Source organism: Mesoplodon bidens, assembly GCF_964165515.1.
Source record: "Mesoplodon bidens genome assembly, chromosome: 10".
Taxonomy (NCBI): Eukaryota; Metazoa; Chordata; class Mammalia; order Artiodactyla; family Ziphiidae; genus Mesoplodon; species Mesoplodon bidens.
In genome coordinates, this window is record NC_138172.1 from 35,556,601 (window position 1) to 35,572,517 (window position 15,917).

At 50.6% G+C, this 15,917-nt stretch overlaps 1 protein-coding gene across 1 annotated transcript in view; it reads right to left on the reverse strand.

Moving 5' to 3' along the window:
* The window catches only part of CACNA1D (calcium voltage-gated channel subunit alpha1 D), a 321,901-nt gene that overhangs the window by 104,220 nt on the left and 201,764 nt on the right, over positions 1–15,917 (reverse strand). The window contains exon 9 of the mRNA XM_081245584.1: positions 2,631–2,800. Coding sequence (XP_081101710.1) covers positions 2,631–2,800 — 170 coding nt within the window. The remainder of the gene's footprint in view (positions 1–2,630; positions 2,801–15,917) is intronic.

The window sequence follows — 15,917 nt, forward strand, 5'->3', positions numbered from 1 at the left end:
GTACATCACTGCGCAGAGCAGAAGCCATGATGCTGACGTCCCTGAGACACGGCGCAGCTTTCTGGGCACTGGAGCACCAGTTGCACAGTAAATTCTGAGGCTCTGCAACTTTTAAGGGGGCTTTATTTCTTTCCTTGATTACTTTACTAAGTAATGCACTTAAGGGTTTTGAACATGTGTACCTCTGCACCTTCTTTATGCCATTTCCTCAGCCTGAAAAGCACTCCCCCGCCGCCAACCTTCCACAGCCAAAGGCTGCTCATCCCTCAGAGCGCAACAGGGACACGGCCTCTCCGCGGGGCCTTCCCTGCTTCCCCCACAGCCCGCACCCCCGAGCCCTTCTGGGCTCCCACAGTGGACAGCAGGCCCTGGGTTAAGATGCCAGTTTCTCCACTCTGTCTCACACTAAGGTACCACAGCAAGGTCTCCAAAGGTAGAGGCACTGATTTTGCCATTAGACGTTCCCTTACAGGCAGGGGCAGGACACAGGAAATGGGCTAGGACACAAGAGTGGACCCTCAGGATGACTGGGAGACAATGGCTCAAGTCCAGCAAAAATCCCTACTCCTCAAATCACGGGCCACAGAAACAGTTCTAGCACAACTGATGTTGGCTCCGCTAAGGTAGCCCCCTGTCTGTTTCTAGAGGGGGAGCAATGAGGAGACGAAAGGACATCCACCCACAGAAGAGGGCCCTGCTCAGCCCCTACAGGACACGCCCACGCTGGCAGGGCAACGTGCTCTGCTCCAGAGAAAGGACGAGACCTTTGCCCGTTTACACAGAACAGGTGACGGGCTGGGCTTAGGAGAGCAGGGCCGGGGGCTGGGGGTCCTCTGCGGGGCAGCGTCAACACCGCAGCTTGGGAACGAAGAGGGAAAGAGGGGGGCAGGCAGCCCTGAGCTGCGGGCTTGTGCTGGCCATGCTGCCGGGGCAGAAGCCGAGAAGGCCATGGGATTCTGGTGCGAACGCCCCAGACAGAGCTGCGCCGAAGACATGCGGACACTCCTAACACCTCATCACAAAGCGGTCACGTCACGGGTGTGGAACTCACACGAACGTCCACTTAGAAACTCTCATCCCATAGTCGACAAACCTAGTCTAGAGATCTCCCCAGTTCCCTCGGCCTCGGGGGGCGACCCCCAGGCTTTCCTTGAGGAGGCAGTCGTGCAGCCTGGGAGGCAGGGGGCCTGCATGCACCGGCCTCCCCCCACATTAGCACACAGGACTGAGTCAAGTGCGCATCCCCGATGACAGGAAATACTCTCCATGGAAACACAGACTCACCGAGTCCCAGGCTTGGAGAATCGCGAAGGCCGTCTTGGTCAAGAATCCCCTCCACCCTGGGTCTCAGCCTCTGCTTCCACTCGGCCACCCTCCCTGCTTCGTCCCACCCTCACCTGCACACCCTCGGGGCTCTGGCTGAAGGAAGAGCCCATCACAGCCTCCCCGAGCCTTTGCCTGCCCACCTCCACGTCCTTCTCACACCACTGCCTCGACTCAGATTGCTTTTCCTGACATATCTCAGGTCCATTTGTCCTTCAAGGCCCAGGTCCCACGAGCCCACAGCTATGCCCTAGACCCCTAGGCCATCCCTTCCTCCTCTGGACACACTGCCTGCCCCCTCGCCCGACCCGCATCTCCGTGCCCTCGTGCCGCATTCACCTGTGTGCGGGCCCGCCCTCCCCAGAAGGAGCAAACCACGTCCTCCCCCGGCACGAGTCCGCCCAGCATCCCGCACCCAGCTTTGCTGAACGAAGGGCTGACTGCATGAAGTTGGAGGGGCTCCACTCCGCGGGGGCCTACCCAGCCATCTTCCACGGGGCGGGGCCTAACCTGCATCCCCAGGCCTCTCAATGGACCAGCGCCCTCGGTCTTTACTATCAACTAGTCTAGATTTGAAACACATCACAAACACCTTAGTCAACTCCGCTGCCGAACTTCAATTTCCACTTTTACCGGAGGCACAGATGGCCTCAGGAAGAGGAAGAGCAAGAAAGGCATATGATGAAAGAGATGCTTTGGCTGACAATGACAATGAATTCCAGTGGTGGACCAAGCAATGCCTGGTGTCCCCGTGTGGGGTACCGGCTGGGTGGGCTCCGGAGCGGCCCCGCTGACTCACATGCCTCCTAACGCCGCCCTAAACAGTGAATTGCTGTCTTCCTGGCTGGTGATGGGCTAAGCATGTGGTGTCCCCTGGCTGGTGCAGGTGGCAGCCGCTTCAAGGAGCAGAAGGGACGAAGGTGCCCTGCTTCTCAAGGCCCCTTCCAATAACTCGCTCTGAACTGGAGGAAGCACAACTTCGTCTCCTCTGGTGCAAGGGTGTCTTACTGCACCCCTGCTGCAGAGAAGGGGCTTACTCCATTCCAGAGGGGCAAACGGCACAATCGGCTGACGACCCCCCGACCATAAAGCCACAAGACGAGATACGTATCTAAAGCCCACACCCCAGGCAGAAATCCAGAGTCGGTGTAAATGCACGGCTCTCGCTGATGTGCAGGCCAGGGAACCGGAGGGCTGGGAGGAGGCCTCAGTCTCAGACCGGGTGAGAGGGAGAGACACCTGCGTGGGCAGGCATCTGAAGGGCACACAGGCTCTGTCTGGTCCCGAGCAGGAGGGGCGCCACCTACTATTTCGTTTGCTTTCCTCTCCTCCTTCTTCTTCGTTCTCAGGATCAATATCTTCTGCTTGGGTGATCCAATCCAAGTAGCCCTTGAGATCCTCTTCCAGCTGCTGCTTCTCCCGCAGCTTCTGGAAGTCTCCCCGTGCTTTCGCCTTCTCCCTTTCCTTTGAGAATTCTCTGGGGGAGGCAAAGAGAACAGGCACAGGTCAGGACGTCGCCGGGTACCCACGCCGAGAGCCATCTGCCCTGCTGCACAACAGTGTTGCAGCAGGACACACGGCACCGAGTACAGCCACATGAGCACAGCAACAGGGGCCACACACGTGGACAGGACACACGACAGTGCCTTCCCAAGCAAGACTGTGGGGGATCAGAGTTGCAGAGACCACACCAATGCACATGCACCATCCCTCAGAAAACGAACTCCCTTCAGGAGCTCTGTGCTCCCAACAAGCCGAGTCCCCAAACACCACGAGCTGCCCGTCACAGCAGGCCCGTGACCCCCCACCAGGGGCCTGGACTCAGAGATGTCCCACCTCCCCAGAGTCTCCTCAGATAGCTGGCATCACGCTTGAGAGAGAAAGGATTCACGAGGGCCAAGCTGTGGTCACAGAGGGCTTCTTCCATACGTTGAGGGAACACTCAGTGTTCCTAATGGGTATTGGTCCCTTTGTCCAAACCAAGAGTCCTGAGACCCCAGCTCCCCACCCACTGCAGTTCTGGCCAGAGCAGTGGACAGGGTCAGAGCAGACCCACCTCACAGCCCCGTTCCCCCTTCCCAGACAGGAAACGGAGCACCCATGAAGCACTGCTATCTTTCTTAACCCTCGCTTCTTGCCATGATCTTTTCCCCAGAAGTCCTCCCTATAGAAGGGGAAAAGGCAGTATGATTTGTTGCCCATTTATGGGAACACCTGCCCTGGAAAGGCTCTGGCAGACATGGAAATGTTCCCAACTGTTCATTGTTTACTCTACCTTTCCCGTCTGCAAGCCTGGATCTCTACGTATATACAGAATCCCACATTTGCTCAGGCAAGTCAGGAGGTCAGGTGGATGATTACCCAATTCTCATATACAAGGAACCATCTGCGTTTCCAACCGTGAACTGTTACAGGAGCCAAGTTGTGTGTGTTATGGATTTAGGAAGTATGATTAAAAAGCAGCTAAGAAAGCAGATGAGATGACATGCAGTGCAGTGTCTACACACAGACCCCTGAATGCTGACGGACTCTACGTCTGCCTTCCTTCCAGCCCAAAGCCAGCACATCTCCCTTGCAGGGACCTCATTAACCCAACCCAGCCCAAGCCAAGCGACGAAGGGGAGGTGACCTGCTTACCTAAAAAGCTAACCTCTACTATCTCTCCCCACCCCCCAACTCCGGACTGTCGATGGGCTGAATAGACACTTGAACACCCAGTGGCACTGATGCTTCAGGTAAGAAACCGGAATCCTCACCAAGCTGCCACCCTCTCCCCCCGCCCTGTGAGAAAGGACAACCTCATCGTCCTTCAACCATATCACCCAGGTTTCAGATGCCCTGGGATCTGTCCTTGGCTCTGTTAGGGCTGGTCTGTCCCACTTCACCCACTGGCAAGTGACGAGGCGGCAAGGCTGTGGGGCATCCCGAGCCCGGCTCGCGGGGGAGCTGACTCCAGGGGGTTTGCGTGGGGAGCCAAAGCCTATCAAGGACCAGAGAAGCTTTCTGCACTCTCAGCCCAGGACCTTTCCTCCTGGGGAGAACACCTTCCCTCTCAAAATAGAAAGGGCTTTGCAGGCAGTATCTTGCTGCTCACACGAACCATACCCTGAGAATGATGTGGGGCTTCTCAGCCTTGGCTTCCTGAGATACCGGCCATGCATAACTCAGTCCAGGGTAGGTCCACCAAATGAATCTGAACTTTGAAAATGTCACACCTGAACCAGAATCTCATTCTTGAACAAGTGGAGGCCTTGGAGTGTCACATGTCAATATGAAAATGCATCATGTAATCTATTCTCTTAAATACACTATAAAGACCAAGTCTGTGGGCCTTCAATTCTATTGCTTACCAAAAGTATCCCAGCACAAATCTTTCTGCATATTTTGACTCTGAACTGAGAGTATTCAATTCACATGATTATATACAGACAGGGTATTCTTATTTTGGTTACATATATCATCTGAGTTATTGAAAAAGAAAATTACTATGATAGCAAAAGAGTCACCCTTAAGTTTCACAGGGGATTTTGCTTTAATATCATATTTCATTAAGTTTTTTTACATTAGAAATACAAAACCCCTCTCTCTAACAAGCTGCATCACTGTTGCACATTCTTGGTTGTTGGGACACAGCAAAGCACGCATAGGTAAAATCCTACTGTGACTAAAATTTCTGAGAATAAAAAACGCTGCCGATGGGACTTCCCTGATGGTTCAGTGGTTAAGAATCTGCCTTCCAGTGCAGCGGATGTGCGTTCGATCCCTGGTTGGGGAACTAAGATCCCACATGCCGCAGGGCAACTAAGCCCACGCACTCTAGAGCCAAAGTGAACAACTAGAGAGCCTGCACGCTGCAACTACTGAGCCCGCATGCTCTGGAGCCCACACGCTGCAACGAAGAGCCCACACGCCACAACGAAAGATCCCACACACCACAACGAAAGAACCCACGTGTCACAACTAAGACTCGATGCAGCCAAACAAATAAATAAATAAATATATATATTTAAATGTTTAAAACAAAAAAACACTGTTAAGTCCTGGCTTGTAGCCCATTTATTTTAAATAGTAATCACTATTATAACTGTTCATGTAACAAAACTGTTAATATAAACGCTCTGAACTGATTTTAGACAGTTCTGAATGGCCTAATACTTAGCAGGTGCGTAACATTTACTGATTTGGACAGAACTGAGATCGACAAGGCATAAATCTCCGTCTGCTGGCTCTGAGACAGGGCGGAGGTGAAGGGAGGTGGGCTCTTTGTGATAAACTCAGCTGTCCCATCAGTCCTCCCAGACCACTCTGGGCTCTAAGTCAGAAGACCTGGACCCTAGTCCCCACTCTGTCACTTGCCTTTTCTGAGCTTCAGTTTCTTCACCTGCAAAACAGACACGCTACCTGTTCTCCTGTCTCACAGGGATTAAGTCAGACATTCAATAAGATGCTATTGTGAACATCACAAAGCACTGTACAATTGTGAAGTTCAAATGTATAACATTTAGTTGTTGAATCTGGGAATAATAAAAGGCAATTGGAGGAGGTTTCTCAAGTACCAAAAGGAGAAAAATTGCAAACCGCTATGAATGGGCTCTAAGCTGCATGATGCCAGCGGAATAGAGGGAAGCACAAAAGGACACATGGGATCAAAGTGGGCTCAGAGTGACCCTGATAAGCCAGCAAGTGCCCCATCAACCCTGCACCACTATCTGCTCAGTGAAAAATAACTCATTCCCATCACAACAAACCTTGCATCCCAGGAAATCTCACCTGAGTCCACTGAATCTTTATCAACCTCAGTGGACGATGAAAAAAAGTTTTCCATTTCACTTAAGAATTTATCATTCTAGAAGCCTATTACTAAGGGATTAAGTAACAGTCACTATTATAAAAGTTAATTTAACAAAGCTATTGGTAGAAACCGTCAGACTTTCACAAGTGACTAGAAATCTGACAACTCACATGTGATAGAAGCCTACCTGTTCCAGATCAGAAGGGGGAAAAAAAAAGAAAAAGGATTTTAAGAAGTGCTTGGACAAAAAAGCACATATATTGTGCTACCCTTTGGATGCAAAAGAAGAGGAAATAAGGAAACAAACACTACTGTAGGATGTATCTGAAAGATAAAGCACAAAATAAGGGATGAGGACAAAGGGAGCTGAGGGGATGAAGTAGGAGTGACACTTTTTCTATAATTTTGACTTTTAGAATCATGTTAATGGTTTACACACTAAATTTTTAATTAAATCAACAGGGACGGGAAGGAGGAAAATACCCCTAAAGCGGAAGTGAACTGAAACAAATGAATCTGACTGTACTTCACATGAATACCATAACCACCCTGAAGGAGAAAGACAAAACTAGCTCAAGTAGTTTATGAACACTTGACTGCATCCTCTCCCTCCTGGACAGGACTGGGGTAAGGGCAGAGCCACAGACAAATGCTCAACTCCTTTTAGTCACGTTGGTTTTGTGTAGTGATAGGGACGAAACCACGCTGAAACTATTTTAGACGTATTACAGGATTTCACCAATGAGTTAATGCGTAAATGCAGTTGGGAGCCAGTGTTCTCCCTGTGGAAGGACGGATATAGAAAGATGGGAAGGGGACCATTAGAAAGAGCCCTCTGGGGATGGACTGCAACGGGGATACTGATGTGAACTCATGATTTCTAAAGATGTATGCATATGACTACACATATAAAGGTAGGTATGTGTATGTAAATGCATATACCTCCTAGCTCCGTTGGAAAGATCTAGAAACAAAGATGCCCCCACACCCAGTAGTTATGAGCATACCTGGCACCCAGATCTTGGTCTCTATTACCATTTCCCATTAAAAGGACCAGTAGTCTTTGGAGAAATGGCTGATTCCAGGGCTGGGGCAGGGTAGACACAGGACTAAGAGAGTAAGAAAGTGCTTAAAAAACAAAACAAAACATGATGGGGGCATGAGAAGCACCTCATGGGCCAAATCTGAGATGATGTGAGCCCCCGAATAACTAAAAACAGTAAGGAATTTTAAAATATTTTAAAAAACCAGTCCACACCCCTTATAGACAAATTAAAAAGCAAGCAAGATAAAATATTAATAGAATATTAAGTGAATTGGAGTAAAGGGTACCTGGATTGCTTACTAAGATATTCTTATTCTTGCAACTTTTCTGTATATTTGAAATTACTTCCAAATAAAAAATTTGTTAAAATGTTTGGAAAACGTAACCGCTCTAATCAAATGCAAATTTAGGTTGTTTTACATTCATTTCCGCTTACTAGGTAGACTGCAGGCTCCTTGTGGGAGTGGACAATGCTGTCCATTTCTTTCTTTCCACATCTCTCTCCTCCAAGAGAGCCCCTCTTCGAGCAGGCACACAGGAGATGAGGTACAAAAAGACGTAACACACAACAAAACGAGCCCTACTCCTTAAAGAGGCCAGAAATCACCAGGACAGAAAGCCCACAGTTCCTGGGATTGGCCAGAAGCCTGAAACGAATGCGTCTGAGCCTGTGGATAGCATCAGGAACAGGCTCTACCACCAGCCTGCCATTTTCCCTAATCACTTCCAGGCTTATGGGTTAGAGTTTCTGTCTCAGCTTGTTAGATTCCCTCCAGGTCTATGTCCCGTAAGGAGCGATTTCTCAGGGAGGAATCTTCCTGCCAGCTGGACCTGACAACTCCTCAGGGTCTCACACTGGCCAGTCTGCACACACCTCACCCATCGAGGCAGCTGGAGGGGCTGTAGCTGGAGCATTTCCTCAGGGCCTGCCTCCCTCTTGGCTGGTCACCAGCACTGCACACCTGGACTCCACCATGGTGTCGTCCTGCTCAGAATGCCTCAGGGTTCCTCACTGCTGCCCTCAGGAATCAAGGTCAAACACCCTGGCCCGGCACTCAAGGCCTTCCAGCCTTCCCCGACCTGCTATTCCAGCTTTATCTCCCCTTCTCATAAATGCACCCCTTGCACTTTGGCTACACTCCTCTTTGCTTCCCCAACCCTGTGAGCCTTTGTCCACAGAACTCTGTCCACCTGAGCAGCCTTCTCCCGCCTTTCAATTCCAGCTCACCTGTCGAGACCCAGCTTTCCCTGGCTACCCCAGCCAAAGAGCTCTGCCCTCCTTGTGCTCACCAGAGCACTCTCCTCATTGACACCAGCCATGGATCTGCATGCGTGCCTTCTCCCTGCAGCCTCCTCAGCGGTGTCCTTAACAGAGCCCAGCACAATTCCTTACACGTCATCCTCACTGGAGAGTGTGAACGGCGAGGCAAGGATGGCATCACCCTCATTACACAGAAACTGAGATCAGAGAAGTTGGTCACACAAGCCCCTCCAGCTCCTAAATCCACCCTCCTAAGGACCTCCACATGGGCACACAGGAGGCCGAGGAGGAAGAGAGTAAACATAGGGATGGATAAGGATAAAAAAGAAATCAGCTTATAGTCAGTCCAGGAAGGGCCTTAAATCCCAAACTAAGGGACGTGCTTCCCTGTGGGCAATGGGGAACCAACAGAAGTTTGATAAGAGAGAGTCACCATCACCTTTGTTTTCTAGGAGTGCTGTGTGAAGATGAGATCATATAAAGAGAAAATCTGGTGAGGAGGTCAGAAGGTATTCAGTAAACCCTGGGTGATGGACTAGATTTAACATCAATAAAAATGCGAGTAAAAAAATAACAGGGTCCTGATACAATGCCCAACTTTCTTATACCATTTGGAAAAGCAACTATGAAGCCTGACACTGTTGCCCCTCCAACCACCCTCCATTTTACAGTCTGGTCATTTCCACCTCCACCCTTTCCACGTGGTCCCCTAGGTCTGGCACATCCACCATTGTCTTCTCAGCTAATATGGACCTTCCTGCAGGGCCAGGTGATACACCACCTACCAGGTGAACATTACCTGCCTAAGTGTTCAGGAAAGAAAGGCAGGGTGGGCAGAGGGCAGAGGAAGGGCAAACAGGAAGTCAGATGGAAAAGAGATGCCACAGAAGAGCCACGTCCCTGGTCCTCAACCTCTGGAAGGGCTGCCGTGGAAAAGAGGAAGCAGACCCGCTGTGTGCCCCAGGGAGTGGATGGACGTTTCAGAAGATTGCTTTCAGCACAACAGAAGGAAAATTTTTCTAATAGTCCAAGTCCACCAAAAATGGGAACTGGGAGCCTTGGAAGCAGCAACTCCCTCGAGGGGTACAACAGGGACCTTTGGTAGAAGGACTAAGCCCTTGGCGGAGAAACTGGCGCACAGGATGTGGTGAAGACCTTGCCGTCTGTCTTCCCCAGGCCCCACCTCATCACCCTGTCCTCCCTCAAGACAGCACTTGCCCCGCGCTGAGTTTGACCATAGCGGTAACTTGAGTCTCCCCAGGCTCCTCAATGGCTCAGAGGGATGCAGGACACCCAACTGCTGTGAAGTGGTCCCTTCCTCATCTTCTGTTCCTCTCCCTGGGCAGCAGCCTGGAACCCTCTCTTAGTGCTGGCAGCCGAGAAGCAGAAGGGCTGAGAGCATTCCGAAGAAAGGGTCACAAGGGGTGCTGCCCCCGGCTCCCTCCCTGCCTCCACGGGGCTCACACAGATGGAGCGACACAAAGAAGAGGACAAGCGGAAGCTCCGAGACAGGCACAGCCTGAGCCCTCACCGCCCTGAGCAGCCCCTCACCCACGAGCACGTTGGCCCTGGGCCCCAGCCAACCTCCAGCAGCTCCAGAGGGTCTGCATCTGCACGGCTGGGGGCTGACTTGGTTTCCCGCGGGCGAGTGCATCAGGCCATGGCCCTCTTCCCCGGCAGGAACGGAGCGAACCCCTTTGGTATCGGGATGTGTGTTTGGAGCCCTGGGAGTGTCTTTACATTCGCTGCCCACAGGCCTCACTGCCTCCTACGGCACAGGCAGGACCAGGATTTTCCCTCCCGTCTCACAAAGGCCCAAACCCAGCTTCAACAAGGTGACATTACTGCTCCCACGTCACATGCCGGGTAAGCAGGACAAAGGGCTCTGAACCAGGCTCCAAACCCAGGGCTCTTTTCAAAGGATTCCCGATCCCTCCGCCTCCTGGCTCAGAAGATGGCAGGCTGGACACTTACTGGTCAGGACCAGGAAGGGAGGGGCAGGGCAGAAAGCACCGTTTACCCTTGCATCCTGATTTTCTTCCAGAGCCCCAGCTCGGGCTCAGAGAAACGTGACCGCACCCTTTCTGCTCATCTCCCCACATGCTGACCTTCACTCCCCAAAACCAGCCAGCCTCCCTCCCGGGAGCCCCTACATAACTTCCCCCTCACCCAGGAGCCAGGCACATGCCTCACGCTCTGCAGAGAGCTCCCCGAAGCCTGACACTGACCAGGGTTTACAGGCCCTGCCATCCCCAGCTCTGGGAGCCCTGGCTCAATCAACACTCCTGGAGAGAGAGCACTTAGCCTGAAGCAAACCATCGCCCTGAAATGGCAGCGCAGGTCAAACGTGACTGCCACCGATGCAGAAGGACGACGCACGGTCTGCTCTGGAATCTGTTATTTCTCAAATGCCCCATAAAATAAATGGGCCACTGGAAATCATGTTGATTTAGAGATGGAGCTTTTTCTTGGGTTGTAGTACTGTTTATTTTAACCAAACCCACACAAATGAAATTTAGACAAGCTAAATGCTTTGAAATTTATACACACACGCACAGAGAAAACAAACACAAACAAGCACAAAAACCTCCAGAGAGCAAGGCCAAAGGAATCACTAGGACTCAGACTTCTGTAGAAAAGACTCAGAAATTCATCAAAAAAGAAAACAAACCCCCCACCAACAGGCTAAGAGGAGGGGGAAGTTGAAGAAATAAGCCACTGATTTTTATCAGCAGAGGCCAGTCTTCTTTAGACCTAAATTATTTCCCCTGCACAGACATAAAGGAAATAAAACAGGATGAAAGAGCAGTTTGGTTCAAAAACTTTTTTGCTTAAATTTAATTTTTTGAAAAGCACATAAGTTCAGTTTGAGTTTGAGGAAATTGGGTGTTTTATTTAAAAAAAGTCAACCATACTGTGTGATGCTTCACACACAAAAAAATTTTAATTTGTTGGTACTGGTTTTAGTTCAAAGTTCATCAGAATCATTGGCTTTGTTCCAGTTTCCCCTCAACCCCAAAAAGCCAGGAGCAGCCCAAATGTGTTCTCTCTGCATGAAATAAATAGGCCAGAATGGGGGGGAGGGCTTTGGGCTGCAGCACCCCATCGATAGGATCTGCTCCCTTGCAGGTAACTCCCACGGAGGGGAAGAGGGCTAATGGATGACAGCACTCTTCAACGGAAGTTAGGCACTGGCCACCAAGAAGTGGAGGAGAACCACCGGCGAGCCAAAGAGACAAGAGCAAATGGAGGACCCTTGTTTACACAGCAAGCAGGTCGAGAAAAATGTTTAACAATCGCACTTCCAATCACCCAACTACATTACGACTATGCTTCGGGAGCTCATTCCTGAAACAAACTCCATGGGGAATCCTTGTGCGAAGGGATCCTGTGCCTTCTAATTTTTCTGTTTGTGACGGTTGGGGAATATTAAGAGATTTTCTCAAAGCAATCCTCCCCTTTTCATGTCCTGCGCTTCTTTTATTGACATCAACGTCTGTGAAGATGCTTTATATAGAAAAGAGTTGCCGTCTTTTGGGAAGATGAACCATTTTCAAAGTAGGTGTTTTCCTAGCTTTTAATAACTAGGGTGAGTTATCTTCGGTGAACGACAGCAGGGCAGCCTGAACACACCAAAGCTCAGGGACAGGGTGGCACTTATGCTGCCCACGAGGAAGGGGGGTATGGACGGAGAGAACAAATGCCTGATCTGTCCAGTCTTCTTTTCTCTCTCCCAGTCCTCTCTGACCACTCCCTGGCTTGAACCCTGTGCTCCGGCCATCCTCAAGTTCCCTCATTTTCTCCAAGGCACGGAGAACTCTTTCAGCTCCAGGCTGTTCCCGAAGTGAGGCTCAACTCACTACTCTTCCAAATACCACCCCACTCAGCTGGGTCAGCCTACAAAAACAGTTCTCCAATTTGCCCTGCAATTTGTTATTTAATATTCCCTCTTACACGCCAGACTGTAAGCTCTGTGACAGAGGGGCTGTGTCTGTCTTATCTTTGGATGTTGGTTCCTTATCACAAATCCTGGTCATTAGTATTTGCTCGATAAGATTAGGCTGAATTAAATATATAGTTTCATAGGCTCAGGCCTTACGCTAATGATGATCATGTCAAAGACATGATTGTGGGCTCTGCATGGGACGTACCTGTAACTTTCTATCACCTAAAACTGCACCCGTCATTGTCACAAGCAAAAAACAAAAACGAAGCCAGTCAGAGTCCTGGACAAGTCTAAGAAGTCATCCATGGAGAAAAAGCCTCTTAGAATGAAATACACTTTCCTTTCACCACATCCCCTTGTCTGAGGACAGAAGAGCTGTTCTTTCTTTGAAGAGTTAGTTTCCATGGCTACCAAAGACATTTCCCCAAATGATAAGAATCCGGGTTGTATGCTAAAAGTTACAGACTTCTTGTTTCAACCTGTTTTCTAAAAAACATGTTTTAAGACGTGTTCTTCAAAAACATGGGCCTCTTGCCTCACATCACTTTCTCCAAGTGAAGTGTATCAATCAAGTGAGCCCTGCCAACTATATCACATCTTCTCATGACGGCTTCAAATACTGCTCCTTAAGAAGTCGTCTGAGAACCACACCCCACTAGACTTGTCAGATTCTGGTTTTTAAAGAAAAATTAGAAAATTGTGTATCTGAAGTCTGATTTGGGAGGGTGGCAGAACCATTCAAAGTTAACATGTGGGAAGAGACCAGCGAGCCCAGGCCCTGTCCTGCTTCTGCACCAAAACAGTTTGCTGCTAAGGGCCTGGTTAAAGAGCCTGAGATGGACAGAGGGCTGCACCACCTATTCAAAGGGCAGCTGGGGGATCTGACCACAGATGAGCCACACTAGCCCATGGAAAAAGCTGGAACAGAGCCCACCAGCTGGGAAGTCCTCAAAGCAATCCCTGTAGGAATTCCAGCCCAAATCCCTCTCACTGGTCATGTCAAAGGCAGACCACCTGGAGAGAGGCCCTAAGGGAGATGGGGTCCTCCCTCTGAGGAGCTTCTCCTTGAAGGACAGGACAGGTGAAGTGCCCTTTCTGAACCATCAGACTTACTTGAGAACAAGGGAAGAGCATCCTATTATAGGGGAGACTCAGGGACTCAGAGAGATTACCCGCCCCCCCGCCCCAGTAACAGAATCCCAAAGGGCCTCTTGAGATAGACTGGGACTTGTTCACAGGAGTTTTAAGAGGTAAAAAACCCCAATTTCTCTGAAGTCTCCATATTCCACGATTCCCCTTTACTTTGAGTAATTAATTTGGGGGAAGAGAAAGAAACTGGCAGAGCATGAAGAATGGAACAGCTCAGGATGTATCAGCACAGAGGCAGTCTGATAGATGGGATCCCCCAGGGGCACCCCCTCATCACACACAGAAAGAGCTTCCAACTGAGGAGAAAGCAGCCTGGGCTCTGGAGTCGAGCAGATCCAGATTTCATCCCTAGCTTACCCGGAATTCCTTCCTTACTAGCTGTGTGACTTTGAGAAAAACAAACCCTCTCTGAGCATTGCTTCCCTCATCTGTAAAACTGAGGCAAAAGACACAGCCACTAAAGTAGCTGAGAAGATTGAATGAAATAAACTTTATATAGGCACCTAGCTCAGCGCCGGGCATAGATCTATATATAACTGACATATTAACAACAATAAGTAATAAAGAAAAATTCCCTCACGTGATCCATACCCCAGAGCTGACAAATCCGCAGCTCTCTCCTCATCTGAGAGACGCTGACCCTCAACCATCTTCCACGAGGTCTCCTTCATTCCCACCACAGCCGGAACTCCCACCTCCTCACACCCCGCTCCCTCTGCCACAGCCCCCAGCCCCAGAGCTCTCCTCACTCTGCTCGGCCCAGAGAGGCACAGCTTTACCTTCCAGGCCCAGCCCGCCTCCATCACCTTGCCACTCAAACGCCTCCACAGCTCCCATGAACTAAAGACAAAACCCCGCCTCCGTCACCAGGCACTTCCTTCTGCCCCACGACTCCCAGACAGCACACAGCACCTCGTCGGCCCCACTGGCCAACTCACTGGCTCCTGAAGTGCGGGCCCCACCAGGCCCTGCTCCCCTCGCTGCTTCTGGGGTCTGGGATGCATCCTCCTATCTTGACATCCTTACAAACGCCCTTCCTTCAACGCCCCGCCTGAGTCCGGCTTCCTCAGGAGAGCCCTCTCTGACCTGCCAGCCCTCCACTGCTCTCCCAGGGCACAGGGCTCGGTACAGATTGTGCTCAAGTACACTTGATGAGAGCCGGAGGGGAGAGGGTACAGGTGCTGGCGTGCACACAGGGAGTGCCCTGGAGCTCCTCCATATGTCTCCGTAAGCCTATCTGTAAGTACCGGCATATGATTCAAGGACAGGTAGGCCTCTGGGAAGAGCACACCTCTGGGCAGGCAGTGTGCCATCACCCACTGGATTAGAAAGCCTCCCAGACTCAGAAGCCGAAAAGCCCCAAATGCTTGGAGGCTCTGAAGGTGCTGGCAGAAAACTTAAACCAAGATTTATTTTAAGCAGAATTTCAAGGGAATGATCTAGTTCTGAGTGGATTAATATTTTATCCCTGAATCCAAAACAAACTCTTATGACAATCAGACTTAGAGAAATTAGGTTAGGTCTTCAAGTGCCACTCCAGGTCCTGGAAAGAGGCGGGGCCCTGGAGACAACAGCTGGCACGTGAATATTCAGACTGCAAACAAGAAGGCTTTTCAAATTCACAGGAACAGCCTTGTTCCTTATTCACAGGAACAGCCAATGCTGACCACACCTCACATCTGCAAAAGTCTTTACAGTTTACAAGGTCCCTTCCCATCCATTTCTCTCCTTGGTTCTCAGGACAGCCTTGTAAGAGAAACCACATGGGGATTTCCCTGGTGGCACAGTGGCTAAGAATCTGCCTGCCAATGCAGGGGACACGGGTTTGAGCCCTGGTCCAGGAAGATCCAACATGCCGCGGAGCAACTAAGCCCATGCACCACAGCTACTGAGCCTGTGCTCTAGAGCCCGCAGACCCAACACAGCCAAAAATAAATAAATAAATAAACATTAAAAAAAAGAAAAGAAAAACTACATGGCAATGGGGCCGTCAACTTTAGGAGCGAGAAGACCCTGACTTGGAGAAGTGAAGTATACTGATGAAAGTCACGTCGTCAGGAAATGTGGTGCCAGGACAAGAGCCAGGACTCTGACCTCTGAACTTGAGCTCTTCCCACTACGACATGTGGAAACCAATAACCACAGCAACTAGGAATCCCCTGGGCCAAAGGAGCCACCTCAGGCGGGGCAGCACTCAGGGATCCCAGCCACAGCACTGCCACAACCCTCGGCTGTGGATACACCCGCTGGAGTTACCAGCACCCCCAGGCTCTGTCTGCAGAGACTGAAGCTTCTGGCACATATCTCAGGCCAGGTAAGCCCAGACCACAGGGGCTGGACAACATCGCCCCAGACCAAGTGAGCAGGGTCTCCGTTAGCTGAGGACCCTGCCCCATCGTTA